We start from the raw sequence: 13,757 nt of genomic DNA, 5'->3' as shown, positions 1-13,757 counted from the left end.
TTTTGGATATTTGATTTGTGAGTGGGGATAACTTGGTGGTTGTTGGAAGGCCTCTTTGACATCACTTGGATGAGTCATTAACTAAAGCTTAAGAATCAATTACTTGTAGCTGCAGAGTAATTACTAACACAGTGTAATTACTTTTTTTTAGTGGGTGCACTTGGTTCCATTTTTCATGCAACTTGCACACCAATATAAGGGGGATGGTGAGATGAATTAGATAAATAATGCGAGGTGGCAGAGTAAACATATTACTTCTTCGTAGCCTAATATTTCATCTCTTTTACTAAATGTTCGAATCATTCTTATTTTTCTTGTGAGACAGTGGACAGCAGGTCTTTTAAGATTTTTCAAAAATGAAACAGTTTGAAAAAGGAAATCGCATACAATTTGGAGTCACTGGGAGATATTGTTTTGTTTTAAAGGGATATAAGCCAAATAAACTTGGAAACCACGGCAGCAGAGTGCATTTCTGATCATGGACCGGGTCCTTGTTATTACCGCTGCACCCCACAGAGGATTTAGCGGCGGGCTATAATTACAGACCACAGGTAAAGAGGCAAAAAGGGGGGTGGGGGGGGGAATAGGAAATGATGAGGACAGCTCCTATGTCACAGCATGTGGTGGTATTCCTGCTGTGCTGTGGCTCCATCTCATGGTAGAGGCCTGCTATAACATCAGAGTCATGACGGAGCATAAACTTTTCATAGAATTTTGCCTCCTGAGTGTGTTCATGTCTTATACTCTATTATCCGGATTTCGCATGCAGCTCACACTCCAAGCAGAGCTCTGTGTTTAATACGCACCAGATTGAAGGGAAACTGCCAACACCAGAATGAAAACCAGATGTTGTGTGTCATCATAAAAAAAGCACAAGAAACAGGCCCAGGTGGCTATAAAAAAAAAAAAGGAGCACCAGATGGAGATAAAAGTTGTCAAAAACCAGCTGCCGTCCAAGAATAATCTATAATGGTAGTGACAGTTTTTGGATTTAAATCTGTCAAAATATCATCCGGATTATCAGCAGTGGTACTATGATTTGTAACCGCACAGTTACAGAGTCAGATATCTGTTTATAGTATTTCATAAAGTAACTGCATCACCATTCAATCTGGTATCACGACAAAGCGTGAAATAGACACGCTTTGCCCTGTTTCGGCGTGACAGTTAACATGTTTTGGAAGCGTGAAAATTAAACGTACGTAAATGTCATGTGATGCCGAGGCAACAAAGGATATTTTTTGGCAGTATCAAGAAGTTTAATGGGTGACATTAGTGACAGACTGCCATGCGGTACAATTAAGTTTAAATCCAAGAGGTGCTAACATTTTTGAGTTGTTTTTTTTTTCTCCCTAACCACGTGTTTAAGCGACAAGATTCATTTTCCTCTAAATCACACGGCTCTACGTGTGAAGTAGGTTTCCTTTTTCGTCCACTACAGGAAAATGTGTAATTGTCACGCCTAGACAGGCCAAAACCTGTCCATTTCACATTTTGCCGTGATACCTGGTTGCACCATTACTTAGCGATATGTTGAAAATATGAGATAATAGCATGACTTGAAACTACAGTGATGATGTAATAATAGCTTTGCGGCTATGTCAAATAATTTCAAAATAAAAGCTGTAGACTTGAGTTGCAATTTGAATATTATTAACTGTAGTTTTTTTTACACAGGATGATGCACTCATTTTTGTTACAGCCAGCAACTTTTTTGGACCACCTTCTGCTCGGTGGGAGAACTGAGGACGTGTCAGTGGACCATCTGGAGATTATTACAAAAGAAAACCAAAAAAAACTGCTGGATTGACCGGTAGGGTATAAACTGTTTTGGTTATTTCTAGCTCAGTGTCTCTCTCTCTCTCGCTCCCTTTAGTTCCCCCTCCTCTATTGGTTTTCTCTCTCATACCTCAAACTCCAGAGAGAGGAAGGGTGGGAGAGATTTCTTTGGAATAGAAAGAAACTGGGAGGGATTGTGGGTGAAGTTCACTTGGCTCCAAAATCCCACTGGAGCTGCGACTGATTAAAGAAAACATAGCAGAGAGGTCTGGAGCTACAACTCCAACAGGATTAAAACATTTACTGAACACAGCAGGAGAATCAAGGACCTGTTTTCAACGCAGCAAAACTGTTGCAAAGTGTGACTGAAGCCACAAGGATTGATCTTGGAAGACTCTTTCATTGAGGCTCTACGCTGCAGGAGCGCTACGGGAATACAGGAAAAGGCCTCATTATCACTGACAGGGCATTTCAGAGGCAGAACCAGCAACCGCAGCTGCAGATATTTCTGGGGCTGAGTTATCGAGAGAAGTGAAAGCAATGTCAGGCCGAGTGGTTCCCGTCTTTCTTTTATCTCTGTGTCTGACCGTGGGTTCAGTCCAGAGCCAGGGATCCTCCCAGGACACCTTTATGATCCAGTACCTGGAGAGGAGACTGGCTCAGATGGAGGTAAGTAGCTGCTGCAGCTGCTGCTTCAGTTTAACATCAAATGCCGGAATCCCCTCAGGAGGATAGAAACATCGGAGCATGTTGTTATATCGTTTACAATGTTAGTCAATTCCACTATCTTGTACTTTGTAGAAGCTTTTTTCTCGCTCGAATGTCAGAAAAGTCAGACTTTCAAAATGTATAATGATCTGGCTGCAATATGTATTTAGTTTTTAGGGCATTTTAGTGGCACAAATGCTAATTATGTAGCATTTTAAAGTATAATTATTTAGTGGGAAGAACTCTGAAGTTATTGTTTTGTTCGAACAGCTGTACTGGAGTAACAACATGAGATTTCAACATTAGTCACCACAAGCCAACGGTCATAAGTAGGAGGGGCAGTCGAAATGTTGTGAAACAGTTCTGGTTGCACAAGAAAGGAGCGCGGCACGGCATGAAGCAGAGGGAAGCAACGACTTTCATGAGTAAATGTTCGAAGTTAAGTCGCTTGATCAGAATCAGCACCTGAGTTATACGTGTTTTTGTGACCACTGGTACGTTTGCAATTGCAATTTCACCATGGACGCGAAACTTAAGGAAATATCAACTTTTGTGTCAAATTTTCGGGGGAACAGAAAAAAGTTGCTTGAAAGTTAGGAGGAGATGGAAAGCTCCAAATGCTGTTGAGGGCGAGAAACTTCTACAACGAATCTTTTCCCTCAGATGCCTCATAATGATGAATTTGCGGTGTAAAACCCCGTGAATGCCAAATAAAACCCGCCTGGTTGCACTTCTGACCCGATGAACCGTCCGGTCTTGGACAGCGACGTTCTGCCCTTCTTAAAAGACGAATGCTTCTCAAAGCACCTCGGCCAGCTCGCTGCTTCCCTGCCGTAGGCTTTCCGAAGCCTTTCCAGGGTCTCCGTTGCCAATTTCTCCGGTTTGAGAGGTTATTCGATGTGCGCTCTCCGCTCAAGTCCATGTTGAACCCGCCAATCTGCACAAAAATGCGTGCAACACAGGCGATGGTGTTGATCAAGCGAAGTAACTTGCCGTACTTACTCACGAAGGTCGTAGCTTCCACCTGCATAAGACTGTGGCGTCAAAAAAACCTGACTGTATGACTTGAGCAAGGCTGTTTTATTACTTTTTGAGGTTAACTTGTAATTTTTTGGAGGAAAAATGTATTTTTTTCTTCTTAAAAAAGTTATGTTTGATAGTGACACGGCGGCAGAAAATGTCATGTTTTTGCTTCAAGCAAGCCTATAGCGAACATCTGCTGAACAACCATCGACATTCAAGATAAAACGGTCAGAAATCGTTTATACTGCAGTTTTCTAACATTATAGCAACTCCTGAATGTATTGAATTGAGTGTTTTATCATTTCTAAATGAACCTTTTCACTTGTGAGAGAACGAGTCTGATATTTCCTCTGTCAGAATTTCCATATATGTTGCTGTATTTTTGTATTCATACCACCTTTTTCTCTGCGTCCATGAAATCAGGAGCGTCTGAATCAATGTGAGCGAAGCGTCACCCAGAAAAGCTACGACCTCTCCTCTGAAATCAGAGGCTATCTGTCCACGCTCAGTGTCGTGAGGTAGGCCCGTCCCGAGAGCCCTCCTTTTAGCATTTGACCAAATATGGAATACGACAGTAATGAATGAAGTATTTTACCGCCAGAAAAATAAGTATGGGTTTGCTCTTATAGGTCAGAGGCGAAGAGCCAGGTGGACGGCGTGTCTGCGCGCGTCGACCGGGTCGAGAGAGAGTTGGAGTATCTGGAAAACAAAATTCCCACCCAGTCTGACATCGAGATGGAGGAGGCGCTGCTGGAGCAGCAGATAAAGGCTGCGGAGCTGGACCAGCTGAAAAAGAAAGCCAAGATCAAAGTGGAGAACGGTATAGGAAATGTGCCTGTTCAGCAGTAGTGTGTGAGTGTGTGTGAGGGTGGTTGGCTTGAAGTGCCAGGAAAGGTAGAAAGAAATAAAAGAAGATAATGTACTGATGTTATTCCTTTGTTGTCTTCTCTCCGATGTCTCCAGACTGCAGCACAGCTCTGAGTCAAATTAAGTCTCTGAAGATTGTAAAGAAGGCGGGAGACACCTACGGTTCCTGGTTCAAAGACCCGTCCGAGGGATCAGAAAAGGTCTGTTCTTTGTTGTTGTTTTTACCATAAAATTACTGTAATATTTGAGTGTTTGCAGTAGAGAGACAGCTGGGTTTTGGTTTTTTTTCTGTCTGTAACAGATGTTTTTTGGGGGGTTAATTTGCTCTTTATGAGCAACATCCATTCTTTAAATCTGGTCATTCGATGATGGGACGTAGTTTGCTTGCAGTGACGCAACCACACAGCATCATCACCAACTACAAAGCACTTTATCCTCTCTCAGCTCATTGTTTTGGTTTTACGGCCCCCAACTTTCATTGTTTTGGTTTCCGTCCTCAGGTTTGCGACTAGCTGGTAAATTCGAACATTTAGGATTTGGCAGGTAAAAAGAACAAATTTTGAATCTAGAATATTAATATTAAGAATAATGGTGCCACTATATGTTTGTTAAATATATGCTGTTTGCTAACTGGTTCGCTAAATCAACTTTTTATGAAGTATCAATGTTATGTTTACAGCTGCGCGCAAATGGCCAAAAAACAAAACAAAAAAACCCGACTTCAATAGTTATATAGAGATGTGAATAATTGGGTCATTGTGACCATGTCCTGTTCAATATGGGCTGGGGTACAGAAATATAATAATCATAATAATAATAATACATTGTGCTGAAATACAGAAAAATGCATCCCACACAAAACTACTTTAACTCAATGTAAAAATCTGAAATTAGATTACAAGTGATGGCTTGTTTAATTTATTTTCACATTTTTTTTTTACTCTTAAATGCATAAATAATTAAATATCCGGTTTGTTTTCATCAGTTCACTGGCAGACACGGAGATTATGAATTCCAAAACTTACTGAGAATATCCTATCCAACAGAAGTCAATTTCACTCCAAATTAATTGTTAAATTTTTAAGCATTTCTTTTGGTATGTCCAAGTCAAACAATCACTTATGTGATATTCAGACATTTTTTTCTATGTGATTCAACTTTTTCTATTTTTGTGATATTTACTAGGCCCCTGAATTATTTTTTTTTTGGAGTATACTGTAACAAAGGAATGAACGTAAAATAATACATACGTTCACTCCTGTAAAAAAAAAAAATCTTCCAGGTCTACCTGCTCAGTGGAATTCGTAACGACACGGTGCTGGAGTACGTTTCCCTGCAAAGCTTCACGGAGAGGACTTTTGCGCCTCCGGAAAAGGTGGTGCGTCTTCCTCTTCACTGGCAGGGTACAGGTCACGTGGTTTACAACGGATTCCTCTACTGCCACAAGGCCGATACACCCAACCAAATACTGAAGGTTCGTGACCGATGTAAAGGAAAAAAAAACCAACAACACTCATACTGTACATGTATATGTGTGCTGCCCATCAAGGCCTTTCTTTGTTAGTCTACAAGTACAAAAGGGGGTCAAATTGGTTCCCGTTGTTTGGCAACAGTTACAAAGCAACTGCGACTGACTGCTGATTACGGTTTACCAATCTGAGGCCGACTTCGTACGAGTGTTGAGTCGAAGCCGGCTGGAAGTCTGCTCACTTTAAGGAGGTGTCAGTCGTTGGGAGTTGGTGTTTGGTCCTCTGCTCCTCCGTGTTCGCTGAGGTCACGATGCCAAACAAAACAATGTTGTTTCCAGTGAAGCCGACACTTTGGGTCGATTTGAAGCAGATTTATTTGCCACAGATGGTTTACGCAGAAATAGTACTTCCAAAACATAGAACGGATTAATAAAAAAGACCCATAGCCACATCGCTCTAATATTCTTTAATAGGTCTTTGAGGATTGTCTGGAATCTCTTAAGAAGAATTGGGTGGATTGCCGGGAAATTTTAAAAAGACAAATTATCTCTTAATTATTATGATATTATTATTATATTACCATTTGTAGCTAAAAACTTAACATTTTTCAGACAGAAAAAAAAATAATCATTTCCATTAGCTGTAGCTTTATATCTCATCAGTCAGCGAAAAGGTTGAGCATGCTAACACAATGGAGGACACGGCGACCCGAACCCAGATAAGCGGAAGAGAATGGACGGATGAAAGGATGCTGACACAATCAAAAATGAAGATTGTTAACATGATACGCATTACCTGCTAAATACCAACACGTTAGCCTTGTTATTATAAGCATTTTAGCACGTACCACGCTGCCTCTAATTCTTTTTTTAAAATCCGTTCTTACTTGGTGGTACTTGGTAAATTTGTGTCATTTCCATGAGTTTGCGTCACCTTTTAGGTAGACCTGCTGAACGGCACGGTGGTGGACAGCACGCTTGTCCCGGGAGCGGGTCGCCTGCCCGTCTACAGCCTGAATCCCAACACCTACCTGGACTTGGCCGTGGATGAACTCGGCCTCTGGGTCATCCATGCCGACCCCGAGTACGGAGGAAACCTGGTCATCACCAAACTGGATAAAGGTTGGCGAGTACCTGCGTTGCACAAAATCTCCATCAGGGAGGGTCATGGAGTCAGCCCGGGCCAGAAAAAGATTTAGTACGTCCCGGTACGTAGTATGTGAAATTAAGTACGCCAAAAAGATGCCGAACCTGCCAGTTGGTGGCGCTGAGGCTCCGCCCACTAAAAGAAAGAAGAAGCATTAAAAAGAATCGTTCCAAATCGCGTTCTTTTCCTTTTTACGACGGACCGCGACGGATATGACCGAGAGGGTCAAAGTTCAAAGCGCATTTTTTTATGATGAAGTACTCCCAAATACTTTTTAAAATCGCAGTACGTACGAAAAGTAAAAAAAAAAAAAAAAGAGAGAAAAATACTTATGCTACTCAAAAATAGCTAGCGTCAGCGCCATTTGAAATGCCACGTAGGAACAAAAGTGCTTGCTCAGCAAATTCCATCTTTGCTTTTTTTGGTTGTTTTTTTTTGGTTTCTATATCAGGAACTTTGGCGGTAGAGTATACCTGGGACACGCAGTGTAGAAGCCGTGATGCTGAAGGAGCCTTCCTGATCTGCGGGACCCTCTACGTGGTCTACAACACGCGCTACGGAGGACGCTCCACCGTACAGTGCCTGTACGACATCCACGACACCATCCACAGGTTGGCTTACACGCCATCACGCGCGCACACTGTACGCTGCCATAAACATGCTTCAACTATCAAACGTACCAATAAAAATGGTTTTATCGATATTATGATGGCAAACGAAATCTAAAGCGTTTTTTTTTTTTTGTGGTTTTTGTTTCGTCCGCCATCCGCGGGACAGCGGCGAGAGTCCCGTGATGTTCTTCCCGAAGCGCTACACCAGCCACAGCAGCATCCACTACCACCCGGGAGACAAACAGCTGTACGCCTGGGACGACGGATACCAGACGATATACAAAGTGGAGACGCGCAGGAACGAGCCGGCCGTCGCAGAGTGACGTCGGCGTCTGACAGTTTTCGCGCCGTATCCTGTATCAAAACCTGTAGTGTCAAGAATAATCCAAAATCATACAATATTAGTGATCCTTTGCTGGCAATGGATGCTGTCTTTATGCTTTGTATCACCACAATAAATATCATTCAAGTGCCACTTTGTGAATTTATATTGTTGCCTGTGTCTGATTAAGATCGTAGGAAATACATGGGAATCAGCTTTAAGTAGTGAAATGTCGCCCCCTCCTGGTTTGAGGGAGTTGGATATAATTATATATTTCTTTGAGTTGAATTTGTCCGATTTCTGCTTTTTCTCATTTGCTCTCAGAATAATTGTAATTCTTTCACTCTGATGATTCATTTCCTTACAGATTAAACTCTTTTGGGCAGAAATTGCAAAAGGCAAAACTGTTGTTTTGCAGCAGTGATTTCTCATAATATTAATTTTAATTATGATAATAATAATAAAACAAACAAAAAAACACCTGCATTGGCAGTATATATGGTGGTATGACTCAGTTGTATCTCCCAAGTCATTTTTACACAATCACCAAACCCTTGAATGGAGCATTTTTACAAGTCCTTGTCCTTCAGACTGTCCTTCAGTTGGCTCACAGATGTTCCCTTTATGCTAAATATATTTGGCTTTCGTCACGTGTACAGCTTCTAACAGCAAGCGTCGTGGTTTCCCCAAGTCCACCATTTAACCTACCAAAAGTAAAGTGTCCAGTCATTAACGGGTTAAAACCGGCTCCGTTAAATCCCGCCCATTTTCCAGTTTGGCGATGACGTCGTAAAAGGGGGCGGTCCCAGGGCGACCGTTGAATTTGACAGCGGGTGCGGGACGCTTTGCCTTTCTTCTTCGAGACGGCGTTTAAAACACGTTGCCTTTTATTTAAAAACAACAAAACCAAACACTATGAAGACAACGAGCGGCGGTAACGCCAGCAGGAGAAGCTCCACAAGTAGACGGCGGAGTGAAAAGTGGCGTTTCGACGAGTTCGGCTTTGCTCTCATTAAAAGAAAGGACCAAAAACTTCATCACCGGTCTCACGAATACAGGTTTAAAAGTTCGCTTCTTTACAAACTAACATTGAGCTGAGCTGAATAAGCTTAATTATCATGTCCCAAAGGGGCAGATTAGTTCAAATGAGTTTAGTCTTCACTTTTTGCATGGTGCGTTTCATTGCATTCATTTCATTCGGTCGTTTAACGTTCATTAACAGGAGACGTCACTAAATATATATATATATATATATATATATATATATATATATATATATATATATATATATATATATATTTTTTTTTTTTTTTTTTTTTTTTTTTTAAAAGTCAGTGGTATGAAACACGTTTAAAACTTTGTTCTGCATGACTGCATGGTTCTTGTAAGTCAGAAGTGTCCAAAAGGAACTAACTTGATTACATTATTTAAAAATGCATCGCTTACGACATACTTGCAGTATTTCATTCATAAAAAATTTGAAGTCCAATAATTTGCTGCCTATAATAATTCAATACATCTATCCTGACAAAAGCAACACAAATGTACACACACACACACACACACACACACACACACGTGCACAATCATATAAAAACAACAATAACTTGTATTTGAATACTTCCTGGAGTCAGCATAGAAATAATAATAATAATAATAATAAACTTTATTTGTATAGCACCTTTCATACAAGAAATGCAGCTCAAAGTGCTTTACAGCGAGAGAATTACATGCAGTGTTTGACCGAAAAACAGATAGAAAGGAACATTTAAAACAAATATAGAAAAGAAATTAGATGCGTAAGAACTTGTTTTTTTAAGTTGTATTTTATGCACTCAAAGTCCAGTGATTTTTTTTTTTTTTTCTCTACAGAAGTGAGAATATGTAACTCATCATTGTTGTCTTTTTGTCAGCTACCCCCAGATGAGCTCAGTGCGGGTCAAAGAGCTGTGTGAGCTGCTCAGCTACTGGAATGGAGCCAGCTTCATATGCAAGAGCCAGGTGAGACAGACAGACAAGACAAGACAGACAAGACAGACAGGTAGGGTCAAAACATCACGCTTTCCCTCCCGACCCTCCTCTTTACTGGTGTTTTCCAGATCGAGCGATTTATCCGGACGGGCGTTCCTCCGAGCCTGCGAGGACGAGTGTGGAAGTGTCTTCTCGCTGTCGACGGCCTGAGAGAAGCCAGCGACTTCAACTACCAGGTGGAAAAGAAAAGTCCTGATAATGTGTGAAAAGAAAATGTGGAGTTGGAAATAAATAAAAAAAAGCTTTTCTGCCACGCCGAAGTTATTAATATTTATCCATCCATCTATAATCGATACCCACTCGGTCCTGTACGGGGTCACTGGGGTCAATTAAACAACATTTATCCGAGCTTTTATTTTTTATCATAACCTTCGTTGGTTTTTTGGGGGGAGTATTTTCTACAGGCGCCGTAACACCAGCTGTGAAACAACTTGCACACCAGTTTTACACTTTTTATACAAAAGTGTAAAACTGCAAGTTGTTTCACAGTTTTTCTCAGAACTAAAAACCTTTTGTGGACGAACTGATTTGTCACTTTTTGGCACAAAATTATTCTTTTAATAGTAAAATTGGAGGTTAAATTCAATTTTATATATATAGAATTTAATATATATATCTGTTTATATTTTTTCCTCAACAGACGTGCTTGTCCGAGGTGCGAGGGCCTCTGGTGGACTTGGGGGTCAGCGAGTACGGCATTTTGTCCGCCATCGCCACGCTGAGCGACACCCAGAACGACCTGGACTTGAACCAGCGGCCGCCCTCCTCCGAGCGCCACCGCTACTCCGCCGACGACATCACGCTGTTCAGACAGATCGCCCTGGACCTGCGTGAGTTCAAACAAAGCGACGCGGGCGGACTTTGAACAGGATATAGTTGCCGCCTCTTTGTTTTGGGCTGTGCAAATATTTCATTAATAACTTGTGTTATTACCGTGGGTTTGTTGCGCAACTGATCCTTTTTAAAAAAAAAAAAATTATTCGGGAACTAACTCCTCCGCTGGTCGTAACTTGAAGTCAAGAACGTAAATACGACGGCGTTACGTGGAAAGTTGCTGTCGTCTGTATGTCAGGATCACGGTCGAGTTTAATGGAAATGAATGTAAAGGGGTGTGAAAAAAAAATGTTGTGTACTTTTATATTAATTTGAGTGCTTCTGCAGAGCGTTCCTTCCCGACTCACCGCTCCCTGATGGGAGAGAGCCCCGAGGCCATCGAGGGTCAGGCTAAACTCTTCAGGGTCCTCATCGCCTACGCCAAGTACAACCCGCAGGTCGGATACAGCCAAGGTACAGAGTTTATTTTTTACTTGTTCGCGTCGATTGGTGTCTAAGAATATGACTTTAAACAGGATAAAGTTGACACCTCTTTTTTAATTCAACATTATTATTCAAGTAATGTTGAATTGATCATGAACAGGTTATCTGCCCCTGATCCTACCATGTGTTTACCTCATTCACTTTTTTTTTTTTTTTTTTTAAATGGAGGCAGCTGCAGTACAGAATACGACCACACGATGGAGGTAGAGAACCATTAATATAAAGGATGGATACCTCCTCCTCTTCTCTGCTCAAAAAGAGATGTATGCAAATATGCTGAACTAAAAAAAAAATCACGAATGCTAAGTTCAAGTTTTAAATAAAATTGTTAAAAAATAGATTTTAATAACGCTGATTTACTTATTTATTTATTTATTGTGGTGGAAATCTGCATCATCAGCCGCTCTTTTTGTATTTTACTCTTAATTTTAGTGGTTTAGTGGTTAAACTATAATTAATGTTTGTGCTTTTGCAGATCTGATGTGTGACAATAGACAGAAAAACTATGAAAATCCTCAAATTGAGGACCAAATAGACAAATTCCCTTTTTATAATATATCTTGGTTGTATGCAGTTCCTTTTAAAAATTGATCAAATTATGGATGTTGCATCCCTTCGTGCTGCTTCTTTTGGCTTTTAACAGCGGTAGTCATAATGAATACAGGTGTATGTATAAATAATGCTGAGCACAGATATAAATAGCTGCACAATATATATTGAGGTTACATTCTGCCGCCTTTTTTCAACAGTGTGCCACACTGCTCTTACTATTGAGCTATTTCCGTCGACTCAACTGTTTTAATGGAACACGTTAAATCTGCAACCTTAATCATTTGTAATATCGTCTATCAAATCTAATACACGTACGTTTTAGCATCTTCTTGGAAGTACAATATTAATAAGACTTTGTTCTTTGTGTGTGTGTGTGTGTGTGTGTGTGTGTGTGTGTGTTTCACAGGGATGTCCTACATAGCTGCGGTGCTGCTGATGCAGTTGGGAGAAGAAGAGGCCTTCTGGGCTCTGACAGCGTTGTTGGAGAAACCCAAATATCTGGCCGACCTGTTCGACCTCAGTCTCACCAAGTAAGAACGGATTATAAAATGCGTCCGATGTGCTTTCAGTTGAGCTAAATTACAGATTCAGAGATTTGTGCAAACTTAAGAAAAGTTACATTTTGTCTTTCCCGTTTTTTTTTGTTGTTGTCTTTTTTAAGTGTAACAGGAAAAGGATGTTACGAAAACCGCTGATTTATCCTACTTAGTCAAGGAAACGGGCGTAGCCGTAATGTGACTGCACCGCGGACCTGTCAATCAAACAGACACGCCCCTTAAAAAAAACACGTCGTTTTGAGGCTTTTTTTTGTAATAAACGACGGGATTATTTTCAGATGGACCGCCAGAAAACTAAAAAGCAGGAACGACTTTAGCTAACAACATGGAAATAACCCGTGGAGAATTTTTATGAGACTAGTTGAATGGGAGTCTACGGAGTCGGAGGCTTTTCAGAGCCACCCTCTAGTGGCCCCCGGTGGTATTGCAGCTTAAAGCACCGGCGCATCGGCCTCATTTTTCATACCCGGAAGCTACGGACAATTTTTTTTGTTTGTTACCGCAACACAGGATTTTGCATTCGAGCGTTGAGAGTTCAAGATTCAGATCTTCATTTTCCTGTGGTCATGTAATTGTTGTGCATTTCCATTGTTTTAAAATTCACAAAACACTTAACTTTCCTCAATCCTGTAACAAGCCAATGTAAAAAAAAACTAAAAAAAAAACTTGGGGTCTCTTCTCCGGTTTTCAATCAGGGTCCAACATCAGGTGAAGGTGTTCGACCAGCTGCTGAAACACCGGAAGCCCCGGCTCTTCCAACATCTGGTGAGTGCATCTGGATTTATACTTTTTTTTTTCCCGTTAAAAATATTCACTCCTTGGTGCGTTATTATATTATTATGTAGCGGATGGGGAGTCAGGACAGGAATTTATTTGACATGAAGTTGGCAGTGAAAGACGTCTCGAATACATTTTTTTTTTTTTTTTGGTCAATGCCAAATCAACCCTTTCCTGCCCCCCCCCCCTCTCCTCCTCCCCTTGCAGGAGTCAGTGGGAGTCTTATCAGTCCACTTTGTCATGCCGTGGTTCCTCACTCTCTTCACTTCCCTGCCCTGCTGGGACTCTGTCCTGGCTGTCTGGGATCTCATCATTCTCCACGGCATGTACACACACACACACACACACACACACACACACACACACACACACACACACGCATGAATGTACAAGTTAGACAAACCCTGCTTCATTCAGTGGAAGGGAACTCTTTTTTTTATTTTTTATGGTTTAAATTTAATTATAAAAATTTTATTTTCCAAGATAATTTAACGTCTTTTTGTGTAAGTGGGGGTTGCAGAACTATTTATTGGTCAAGAAAGAAGTCTTAGTTTGTATCCTTACATCCCCCGCAGTAACGATATTCCCTAAAACATCA

At 41.0% G+C, this 13,757-nt stretch overlaps 2 protein-coding genes across 2 annotated transcripts; both read left to right on the top strand.

The window, feature by feature from the left end:
* Positions 1-1,953: 1,953 nt before the first annotated feature.
* Positions 1,954-8,072, top strand: olfml1 (olfactomedin-like 1). Its single transcript, XM_069162588.1, has 8 exons — positions 1,954-2,448; positions 3,934-4,028; positions 4,140-4,330; positions 4,474-4,577; positions 5,660-5,851; positions 6,787-6,967; positions 7,444-7,603; positions 7,770-8,072. Exons 1-8 carry the CDS (start codon positions 2,320-2,322, stop codon positions 7,924-7,926), a joined length of 1,209 nt encoding a protein of 402 aa, XP_069018689.1. The 5' UTR covers positions 1,954-2,319; the 3' UTR covers positions 7,927-8,072.
* Positions 8,073-8,804: 732 nt separating this feature from the next.
* LOC138205994 (carabin) lies at positions 8,805-13,750 on the top strand. The gene is made up of 9 exons (XM_069162404.1): positions 8,805-8,983; positions 9,839-9,926; positions 10,025-10,132; positions 10,597-10,786; positions 11,118-11,243; positions 12,232-12,355; positions 13,078-13,147; positions 13,367-13,485; positions 13,735-13,750. Exons 1-9 carry the CDS (start codon positions 8,841-8,843, stop codon positions 13,748-13,750), a joined length of 984 nt encoding a protein of 327 aa, XP_069018505.1. The 5' UTR covers positions 8,805-8,840.
* Positions 13,751-13,757: the final 7 nt, after the last annotated feature.

Source organism: Embiotoca jacksoni, unplaced genomic scaffold, assembly GCF_022577435.1.
Source record: "Embiotoca jacksoni isolate LCO1_2020_lvr unplaced genomic scaffold, fEmbJac1.0.p SCAF_3, whole genome shotgun sequence".
Classification (NCBI taxonomy): Eukaryota; Metazoa; Chordata; class Actinopteri; family Embiotocidae; genus Embiotoca; species Embiotoca jacksoni.
This window is presented reverse-complemented; position numbering and strand designations above follow the sequence as displayed.